This window comes from Thermobia domestica, chromosome 1, assembly GCF_964235325.1.
Source record: "Thermobia domestica chromosome 1, izTheDome1.hap1.1, whole genome shotgun sequence".
In the NCBI taxonomy this organism is placed as follows: Eukaryota; Metazoa; Arthropoda; class Insecta; order Zygentoma; family Lepismatidae; genus Thermobia; species Thermobia domestica.
This window is the reverse complement of record NC_137454.1, coordinates 9,640,240-9,652,361: the sequence shown is the minus strand read 5'-3', so window position 1 is coordinate 9,652,361 and position 12,122 is coordinate 9,640,240. Positions and strand designations below refer to the sequence as shown.

The 12,122-nt window shown below is 35.5% G+C and overlaps 1 protein-coding gene across 1 annotated transcript in view; it reads left to right on the top strand.

Moving 5' to 3' along the window:
* The window catches only part of LOC145683192 (uncharacterized), an 80,376-nt gene that overhangs the window by 41,559 nt on the left and 26,695 nt on the right, over positions 1-12,122 (top strand). The window contains exon 5 of the mRNA XM_081754556.1: positions 2,368-2,694. Coding sequence (XP_081610682.1) covers positions 2,368-2,694 — 327 coding nt within the window. The remainder of the gene's footprint in view (positions 1-2,367; positions 2,695-12,122) is intronic.

Sequence of the window (12,122 nt, the reverse complement as noted above, 5' to 3'; positions counted from 1 at the left end):
ACCCGTTGTTATTTTTGGAAACAGGATGTCCAGCAATCCGAGTATTTACAGGTTGTCTAAATATTTGGGAAAAACGAATTTATCACTTAGATTTCTTTTCTTTTTCCTCCTCTTCGTTCCTATTATTATTATTATTATTATTATTATTATAGTGGTAATATAGTAGTAGTACTAGTAGTAGTCGTCGTTGTCGGTTAAATGGAGTGAATTACTATTGTCTCGAAGTAAAGGGTAAGAAGCCGGGATAGTATTCATGGAAGCATTGTAATTAGTAATATGGAAAAAGTGAATGAATATAACCACAAAGGTTTTTCTTTTTATCACTTTAACGTTTCATAAATATGCGTCGAGAAAAGGAAACGATGATAATGAGGTGGATGATAATGACAAAATAAAGAAGTAGGAGAAAGAAGAAATAATATGAAAACTTTCAGATTGTGCCTTTTTACGCTAAGGGCTGCGATGAGTAAAGTGAGTGAATGGCTATGAAATACTTGCCAGGTTAAAGGGAATCTCTACATTCCTTTGGGAATCCCTCACAAACAACTTGCGGAGGTTTGAAAGATACATATTTTGAATTACCCAGGTATGATTTCGAGTGTCATGTTCTAAACCGCATTCTCTACGTTGCGTTGTTTTTGAATAAAAGTTCATTTTTCCACGCTTTCGGCACCTTATATCGCCGAAACTGTTCCTCACTGATCATAGTTCCACAGGACTTTTTTTTGCTGGTTTCGGTGTCGAGAATCAGCTCCCGAAGTTCGTTCAAACAGTTTCCTACACCCTGTATAGTACAGTGCTGTTGTAAATGATCTTCCCAATTTCAGTTTAATAACTCATATTTATTCACAGTGAAATGGGACGTGTGTTAAATGAAAGAAAAACCCCAAAAATTTTAATGGCTGGCGAAGCTAATGTTTGGTTACGCATTCCGCCGCTAGGTAGAGAGTAAATCAAGATGGCAGGAGACAAAGTTCCGTCGGTCGGTTCAGCGAAATTTCTGGACGAAGTTCGGGTTAGATCCACCAAAAGGACACTTAATTCGGAAGTGATACAGACAATTTAAAGAAAGTCGGTATATCTGCAAGAGTAAATCAACAGGGTGCTCAGGAGTTGATGAGGAAACAGTTGACCGTGTGCGTGCGATAAAAATAAAAATAAAATTAAAAAAAAAAAAAACGGTTGTGCAAGCAAAGAATTGAACTTTAAGCAGCCAACAATGTGGACGATAATTACGAGAACGTTTGAAATTTCATCCATACGATTAAAAATTGTTGCAGACTGAAAACTACTAAGAGATTCGAGTTCTGCGTTGGATGCAAAACCTTATGGAAAGAGATAGTTTCATTGAGACACTTGTGTGTAGTGCTGAAGCTGCCTTCCACTTTTAGGGGAAAGTAAAACAAATAAAATAGGATCTGGGCTCTGGAAAATCCTCAGGGTTATGAAGAACATATCCGTGAACATTTCTTCCAACGTGAACGCGTTTTATGCAGTCACCCGTAATAAAAGTGTACGACCGTGTGTTTTTCGAGGAAGGTTCTGTAAAGGGACTTTCCTACGTGCACATGCTGCTGTCATAACTTTTCCCTCAGCTGGAAGAGCACGTGGAAACTTTTATTTTATAGCAAGACGGTGTACCTCCACGTTGGTACCGGGGTGCCTGAAGGGAACTCAACAGAAGGTTACCAAATGAATGGATAGGTCGAGCTAATCGTAAAGATTAGGTTCTACTTCCTTGGTCCCTCCGATCGCCAAATATCACCTTGTTCATTTTTTCTTTCTTTCTTCTTTTTTTTTGTGGGGTTATGTCAGAACCCAAATGTATGAATCACCCCTATATAACAGTTTAAGTGAACTTCGAGTACATATTGAAGAAACAGTTGCATCCATTGAGCTATAAAATGTTGAAAAAAAATGTGATGTGATGAATTATAGAAGGCACTCATATTGAGCATCTTTGAGGTGGAACATAAAAAAGTGTTTTTTTTTTTGTTTTTTTTTTTTTAATTTGAATTTTTCTTTCATTTAACATTAAGTTCCATATCATTATGAATAAATAAACGTGAGTTATTAAACTTTGGAACCGCGGAAGATAATTTACAATAGCCCAGTGGCACAATCCTACGTTTCTAGGGACAGTAGGTATTATTCGGTGTTAATAAAGAGTCACATTTAGTCTTTTGTATAATAGAACGTATAGATTAAACTCAGATTGAGAATTTTAAAATATAGACAAATGAACCAAAATCTACGTTTACGAACTTTCATGAAACTTTAACCTAAGTAACTATTTTTGTATATTGTCATTTATTTTGGAACATTTACAGCATGATAACTATTTTTATTTCTTCTAATTTGTTTCAGGTCTTCATTGGTTAGGTATGACAGCGTGGGTGATAATGCAGAAAACGGATTTCTGTCAAACCCCATGGGAAGAACGCATTTACAACTGTGTCGTCGGTATAATTTACTGTTTCTGTTTCTTCAACTTGCGAGAGGGCCAGTCTCGACACCGGGCGCTGGCTTTCTATTTAGTCACCGTAACGGAGAACTTGGCTTGTTTGTTGTTGTTCGCTCTTTCATCTGACAGTTATTCAAAAGCAAGGGAAGAGGATCCAGAAGGGAAAAATAGCACCAGTGGGCCAGTTCTAATAGTAGCAGCCATTGTGATTGTTGGTGGTACTATGATGGGTAAGTTTATTTTTTCTTGTAAAGTTAATGGGAATTATTGAAAAAGTAACTATATTTCGTGACTTGTACATATCAAACAGACAAGCTTTTAGGAAAAAAAAAATAGAAAAAAATCTTACTAGTCAGTTACAGATAAATACCTAGTGCAGGGTTCCCACACTCTGGAAAATCAGGTACTGTCAGGGAAAGTCAGGGAAATCATGCATTTTGTGTAAAATGTCATGGAAAGTCGGGGAACGTAAAGGTGCAAGTGTAACATTCCTTTTTTTCAATCTAACATGGTTTCTTCTTTATCAGTTGTACAGATTGACATGTGAAGAAGACCACAATGATACAGCATTCCCATGACGAGTGATGCAATGTTGCTATTTCTTGCTGAGGTAGTGAGGTATTGTTTGTGTTTGAGACACAGAGGGGGATAATTGATTATGTAAAGCAGAAATCCATGTATAACTTGTCATCTTCGTGGACATCAATTTTAAGACAAAAACTACTGAAAGAACTGAAAGCATCAGATAAAGATAAACTAGATTTCAGGCGTGACTGTCGAAACTTTTTACTGGCCACAATCAAAAAGATTGTGGAAAGTAGCCCTCTGAAGTACAAACTGGTACGTGCTCTGTCAGCTTTGGACCCCAGGCTGCAAAAGAACAATCCAGAATTTGCTCAGATTAGGATGAAACGCATCCTACAAACTCTGCATGAGCATAACAGAATATCTGATTCTGTAGCTGAGAAAGCAAAGTGTCAATTTATGTCTTTCTGTACTGAAATTCAACGAAGAGAAGGTGGGCAGCATCAAGTTAGGTGACTTCTTTGCAAAATTAATTTCCAAGAAACAGGAATATTCTGATTTGTGGAATGTTGTGAAAATGTTTAATATCATCTCACGGCAATGTCTCAGTGGAGGGCGGGTTCTTAGTCAACAAGACACTTCCTGTAGAAAACCAAATCGCAGATATTTTGATAGCACAGAGGCGGATGCATGATGCAATTATGTATTATAGAAATTTAGAATATGTTCCTGTTGATCGAAGAATGCTTCTCTCTTTTCGTTCAATTCGCAGATTCTATGATGAATACCTTAAACAGAAACAAATCGAAAATGCAGAGTGAAGTAAAATCAAAGGTAAAAAAACAAAACTAAATGCTGAAGTTAAGAAATTGAAAGCAAAGAGGAAACAAATGGAATTATGTTACAAACAAGAACATCTCCTAGAACAAAGTCAAGAACTAAAAGCAAAACAAAATTCTGTTTAAAAAATGTAAATGTGAGTATTAACATGTCTCAGAGTTGGCAATATCAGGACTGATAGTGGGCCACTGTGGGCCAGTGTGTAGAGCGTTCACCTCTGGTTCATGGAGTCCTTGGTTCGATCTCAGCTCGTGCCAGGTGAACTTCGTGATGGACAAACGCTGTTTGCGTGGGTTTTCTCGGAGTTCTCCCGTTTCCTCCCCACTTTCTTAATTCATTTCTCATCAGTACCGTCTCACCTTTACCTAGACGGTATAAGCGTGGACGTAAAACTTATATTTCATTCCATTCCATTTTAAGACTGATAGAGTTGACAATATATTCGTCACTACATGTTAAATTGCTTTTTATTGTTTTTTTCAAGCAAAAAAAAAAAAAAAAAAGTCTGATTTACAATGTCAAGATACGTGGTACTGTATCACACATATATTGTATACTTACATGATAAATTTTATGTAAATAACAATTACTCATATTCAACATAAATATGTAAATAGTAATTAAAGGAATGTGTTGGGTGGGTATGGGGATGGAGGAGGCTGTTAAAAAAGTGTAAAAGTGTATGATAGAACTTACCCCATATCTTCCCGTTTATATTCAAGAATTTATGTCAGGGAAAACAAAGAATTTGTGTCAGGAAAATCGATCTTCACTTTTTTGTGGGAACCCTGTAGTGTCATCACTCCGTCAGATTCAGTAGAAATGCCAACAAAGCGTAGTATTTCTCATTGACCGTCCCACCACTGATACGATGCAATTTGTTATCATCATATGCGTAACCAGGATCAGTGTTCGAGGAAGCTGACAACAAAACTCCCTTTACACCTACCTACATTTCGTTTAATAATTACAAATTCTTGAAAATAACGCAACTGAGCAGATAATCAATTCAAGGTCTTCGGCTTACTATGCCGGTGCACAAAGTACTACAGTACTTACCTCCCAACCAACCACACATTATTCAGTTTTTCTCTGCCATTCGGATAACTTGAACTGTAGTACAGCTCCTGTTGTACTTGGAATGATCATAGTAATGAAAGTTATAACAATTGTATTAGATATGATATCGACGGCGAAAGTGCAAAACTTCATATCTCCGCTTTTTATGGAATTGTAGATGTGGGTGTGGAGAAGAATGGAAAGAGTTAGTTGGGTCGAGCGGAAAACGAATGAGAGAGTGTTAGAAATGGTGGGTGAGAAAAGAACACTTTTAGATATTATTAAGAAGAGGAAGAGAAACTGGTTGGGACATTGCCTAAGAAGAGATTGTATCATAAGGGACGTCCTAGAGGGTATGGTGGCGGGAAAGAGAGGGAGGGGGCGAAAGAGACTACAATTAATGGATGATATTAAAACAGAAAGATCATACGCGAAGACGAAAAGGTTAGCGGAGGATCGTGGAGCATGGAAGCTTCTCAGCTGCGGCAAGTGACCTGCCAATAAAGGCAGAATACCTATGATGATGATGATGTAGATTTTGCTTGCATTCAATTCCTCACATCTGAATCAACGTGTATACAGAAGTTCGTAAACGAAAACCCAATGAAAAAAATGTGAAAATGTAACTTTTAAGATATCGTATCGCTTATACGATAATGTAAAAGCAGAACAGTTTTATTTCTGTGCCTGAAAAATTTTGGTTTTGATAAGTTACGAGGCTTTGCATTTTCGCCGATGAAAGATCCGAATTGCATGTATATTCCAATAAAATTTGAAATGTATAAAATGCAACGAACCGTCAGGGTAAGTTGGAGTTCCGAGTTCCGTTCTTTGTCCATACATCCATTTTCTGTTTTTAGATCATCATGTCCATGGTTTTTTTCGGGGTACTCCCGTTTCCTCCCACTTCTTCATTCCACCCAATTTTCCATTAGCATGCATTTGCCTTTATCATCCGTCTCCCTTAGCCTACAGGTCATAATCGTAGGATGCTAAACTAAATGATTTCATTTAGTTTCATTTTTAATCTTTGGATTTCATAGGTTTCAGACCTACAGAGGATATAGATTTTCTTTTTATTTGTTTCCTCCATATATCATAATTTCTCTTAGGCTTGGAGGTGGCCGAGGCTCTTGATAGAATATTAATCCTATCAATTACACTAAACAGTAATACTGAATTATAATAAACAGTACTATTTTCTGCGGAAATGAAATGTGTTTTTCGCTTCTTTCCATGAAACTTCCACGTAAACTTCACAGATCTTGTGTTCATTATCGGCTGTTAATCTTAGTACCCAAGCATAGCTTCGTTAATATTGGAACACTAGCCTGTTTGTTAATTATTCGTATACATTTCAACGACTGCTTGTTATCATCATCCGAAAAGAAAAATAAAACAACTACACAAGAAATGAAGAACCTAATTTTGAATGTAGCGGTTTGGCGTTAAAAACTTCACTTTACCTAATTAAAAGAACTTTTTTTTTTTTCTAAGTGAGGATTTAACAGTGAATATTGTAGTTAAAGTAAGTGCAAGCTTTTTTTTTATGTAACATCGAATAACGGACATAGGAGATCGGAAAATATAAACAGAGAATAATTTTCTATAGTCTGTAATTTCGGTAATTCGAGAAATAAAATGAACCCATGGATGCGATGTTGTCCACCACAGACTGACTTGGCCGGGTATCTAACCAGGGACCTTACGCTCTACCGCTGAACAATCGTGCTCCATCGGTAATTCGAACCCAGGGAAACATTTAGATTATAGGCGCAAAATTGTTACTTATCAACGAATTATTAATCCAAAGACGTGGACGTTATGTGATACTGTTTATTTAAGTAAAAATTCTGAGTTGTGTTTTGTCGTAAACGAAGTATAGAAGTGGCTTTTCTAAGAACGGAAATTTACCTTAATATGAGCTTAAGAATCAACGCAAAAAGTTCCTTAATAGTGGGGATGACGACAAGCATCGTTGAAAGGTGTACGAATAAATTAATAATACTTTAATAATAATAGACTAACTAACTCTATGGACTACGGAACCCGGAGGTTCGATGCCCCATTCAATACAGCTCTCAACTGACTTCTATCCTTAGCCAATCGGATCCAGTTTCTACTTTGTATTCCTATTTCTGGGAGATCCATCTTAATGTTGTCTTCCCATCTGCGCCTAGGTCTTCCTAATGGTCGTTTTCCGAATAGTCTTCCAGTCAAGACTTTGAAAGCGTCCAGTTTCTTCCATTCTGGCTACATGACCTGCCCACCTAAGCCTCCTAGATTTGAAGACCCTAACAATATTTGGCAAGTGGTATAAATTGTGTAGTTCCTCGTAATGAAGTTACGCCATTTCCCATTCTCATTCCTCTTGGGTCCGAATATTAATCTCAGGATCTTGTTCTCAAATACTTTCAGTCTATCTTCTTCCCTCAGAGTAAGCGACCGCGTTTTGCAACCATACAGAACAACAGGCATGATTATCGTTTCATATATTTTAAGTTTCATTTTAAGCTCGACAGAATTTGCGACGACAAGAGATTTTGAAGTCAATAATAACACGAATTCCCTGCCTTTAGTCGACATTTAGTCGATCCTAAATTTTTGAAAGTATTCAGTTTATCAAAAGTATTGTTACATCCGATATTTTAACGCATCTATAATTTGCCGTATTACGATCCCGACGAACTTGCATGTATTTAGTTTTCTCTGCATTTACTTCTAAACCCATGTCCGTGCAAGCGTTTAATATTACTTTTACGTTTCTTTCGAATTAAATTTACATTATTAGCATACGCCATAACCTGGTGAATACCATTCAACCCTAGGCCCTGGTTGCTATCTTTGATTTTCCTTATAGCGTATTCCAGCACAAAGTTGAATAATAGTGGTGACAACGCATCTCCTTGTTTCAGGCCATTCTCGATGTGAAAGCAGGTAAACAAAAATTTTCCTACCCGGACTTTACTTTGGCATTAAATTAAACATATCTTAATTAATCTAATTAGCTTTTTCGGTATTCCAAATTTTGTACGAATGTTGTAGAATGTTTCTCTCGTAACCGACTCGTAAGCCTTTCTAAAATCAATAAATAGTTGATATACTGGGGTATAGAGTTCCCACTTCTTTTCGAATATTTATCTAATGGTAAATATTTGGTCGATAGTTGACCAATGTCGTCTAAATCCGCACTGATAATCTCCAATACTTTCATCTGCGTAAGGGTTAATCTCGCTAGTAGAATATTTGAAAAGATTTTATAGGATGTTGACAGAAGAGAAATGCCTCGATAATTATTACAGTCAGTATTGTCACCTTTCTTGTGAATTGAAACAATGATTGATTCTTTCCACTCTTGTGGCAATTCTTCCTTGTTCCAGATAAGGAGAATGACGTATGACATTATTAAATATACATCCTGACAGTTCTTTAAGTAATGTTGTTTATAAGACTACATAAATATCTTATCTAGCAATTTTTGTATTAGAAAATGAATATTACGATAGAATATAACTCCAATAAACTTCAGGAACCTTCTAATTTTGAACGATATTAGTATCCAAAGATATCCAAACTGATATATCCATTCATGTTTATGCTTACGGTCAAGTTCTCTGGGATAAATAACAGACCTTTGTATTTCGGATGCGGGAATAAAGATACACAAGAAGGCTTTCTAATAAATATTAGTATAAATTTATAATTGTTTTTCTCGGATGGTAAGTTTGTGTATTTTTTCTTTACTATAAATATATATAACATCTATACCTGCTCAGTCCGCTCATAAATATGCTTTAGAATATGTTTCGTAATACTATATATACTGTAAACTAATGTGTAGGCCATGTTCGAAGGTAGCTTTAAAGGAGCTCTCAAGAGCGTCGTGTGAACGAGTTTAACAAACACAAACCAAACTGATTCTTTTCTGTTGACTTTTGTATTTAATAAAAGTGTAGGGAAATGAAATGGTTGGCAACAAGGAACTTAGGTTTTAACGCCAAGTATGTAATGTTTAAAAGAAGAAGAAATATGTTAGCATGTTGTTTATGGATAATTTAAACTGTAATGGCTAATAAGTTAAGGTATTAGGAGCTGAGCAATTTATGATAAGATGACGGAATAAGTGATCCTCAGTTTAAGAGAGAGTTTAGTGATTGTAGAAGTGTTATTGGTAATAATAAAGTGTGATATGATCAAAGATTGAATTGTAATTAGAGATATATAATTTAGTTATTGTCCATTGTAAGCCTATAAGCCTAACCAGCACTATAGTTGAATTTTCATCTTTATCAATTTGGCGACGAGGTAATTGAAACCTACAAAGGCAAGTGAAAATGCAATTCGGAAGAAGGAAGTTTTAAAACAAAACGGCCACAGAGTTACGTGGAAAATTGTTGGTTGTCAGAGCTTAAGAAACGTGATCTGTTAATTCGATATTTGGTTCGAGATGTGTGTTACCTTAAGAGAATAATCATGAATCAGAAGGCACAGCATATGAATGCTTCAGTTGTTACCAAAAATCATACATATCAGCTAAGCGTTGTAAATTTTGCTTATTAAGCCATGCTGATGATGTGTGTCCTGCAGCAAATAAATTATGCTTCAAATGTCGGCAGCCGGGACATTTTGCGTATGTATGTTTATTCATTCAGAATTCACATCAAGTTCCAAACTTACCATCGAAAGTTTGTAAGAATGCTCCATACTGTACAGAAGCACAATTTCATGTAAAGAATAATCTGAAGGAGGCGAAAGTGCAGGTTGACACAAACAGAGCCGTAGCTAAGGGGGGGGGGGGCAGCAAGCTGATAGCAAGGGGACGCCGAACGAGCAAGGAAAAAGAAAAAGTGGTGTTGGACATGAGTAAAAGATTAGTCGCGCCCAGAAAGTATTGGCACCCTATTAGATTAATATTGCTGTCGGTTATCAATGAAATACGTATATTTCTTTAAAATTTTCTTGCTCGCTTCGCTCGCAATCCAAGAGATTAAATAAGTCACAAGTTTTTACTTATTACTTGAAGAGTTATTATAGATTATTTCTTAATGACATGTGGTATACAAGGTGCCGAGTAATGACTTATAGTGTACGCAGGAGCATTTTCAAAACCAGAAACGAGCAAAGTCATATTCGGCGTTTTGACAGTGATGAGTTTGCTCAGTTCAAAACGTTTTTTTACCCAATCGGATTAATCACGAAGCACAGTGGGGCCAAAGCACTGAATTCTTGGCAAAAATAAGAATTCGTAATATGAAGCAGAAAATTGAAAGAAAACCAATTAGTTCGGTGTGTGCAGTGGCTACAATAATGTTATTTCGACATTATTTCATCAAAAACATAGTTTTACATCATAAAAGGAAATATTCCTTATATTCGCTCTTAAATTATGTAACAGATTATATGATTGGCATAAACAAACGCGTGGGCAATAAGCTTTGGTTTGTCAATTTACGATTGGTTTACATTCTTACGCATGAAAGGAAAAAGTGTACTTATTCATTTTACAAGTGAAGAGTAATAAAATTGAAGAGAAGTTCTTGCTTCTCAAATTATTTCAAAGTTGTGGAGGATTCGTTATGACAATGAAGATGCAAGGACGCTTCAATATAAAAATTATTTCATCACAAGTTCTCGACATGAATATATTATCAGATGTATTAAACATATTATGATTTACACGCATCAGTAACCTGTTTCATATATTGCATCGTGCATTACGTGAGCTCATTTCAGGGCTTGATTGGAACACTCTGAGTTCGAGCGAGCGGAGGCTCATTATTAGTTGATTTCAATGTCACTTCTGTACACGCATCACAAAAAACACAATACTGAATTGATAAACATCATTTTTAATATTGATCTATCTTATGGTCCATAGATTGTTTATATGCTTTCAGTACCACAGTATTTTCCAAATATGATATTAAGTAGGGGATTATCATAGTGATGTGATAATGATATTAGCATCAACATCATTTGAAATATGATTATTGACTACACATCACATCAACATTCTAAATATACAAAACGATACATACATATCGGCCGTGTCACCATTTTCACCAGCCACTGAATATCTACATGCAATGGAGGAACAGAGACATTCAAAGTCAATTTCCTATCTTCTGTCACTAAGCAGCGCCTCTCCGGCTTCAGCGGATAACCAAATTTACACGTCCCATGAGTTCATTGTAAACTGCTATCACTTCTTTTCCTGCACACTATCTTATGTGTACACTATTAAGGTTTCATTATAACAAATTATATCGAGTCAATCTTTTACTTCATTTTTCGAGTTTTTGCTAAGAATTGTCTGGTTTGGCCCCACTGTGCGACGGTGAGAATGAAGGTATGAAAGTGAGAAGAGTGAAGAGACACATTCAAGCTGCTGTTTGCGCGGGAAAATTAAAAATAAAGGTAAACGAGGGGAACAAAAACATTTTCGAATTTTAAGCAGTTGTAGAATAGGGGCTTAAGGGGTCAGAACTTAGCCAAACGAAATTCGACTTTTTCAGACTCTTATCACTACCAATAATTTATTTTAAAATTCCATTGACATATCAAATGCTTCCAATTTGGAGGTATTTATTGAGGTCATTTTTCATCAATTTTTTTGTATCGCCAGCATATTATTTTGTGCATAAGTGTTTAGTTGTGTGATGTTTTTATCTATCTACATACATATAAAAGATAAGTACACACACTCTTTATGTATGTACGTGTTAGTGTATTTTAATATGTTAATTAATAATAAATACCTTAAATTCAGAACTTTCGTTCATTAAGAAATTAAGTAATTACTATAATTTCAGACATTTCAGCATCCAAAGTACATTTTAGATTTTAAGTACAAACATTGAACATATTCTTCACCTCCATCGATCAATATTTAGAAATTTACAAAGAAGGCTCCTTCTGAATTTTCATTACCTTTCACAAAATATTTCTTACCGTAAAAAGATCGAAATTAAAATACTATTGATGTGGTCACATACAGAATAAAATTAAAATTTTACAATTATTACTGGAAATTAATACTGTCACCCATTTCGAACAATTTAAAAACACATAGTTTTTAATATATTGAAATTTCATTTCTTATCGATAGTATGAAACGCTGTAAATAGTCGTAACATTCCATAACTGTTCTCCTAGTGAATCTGTATACAACTAAAGGTAGTTTTGTCAAGTTTACCAAAAAGTCCAAAATAACACTCTTGAAAACAGCTCTTAT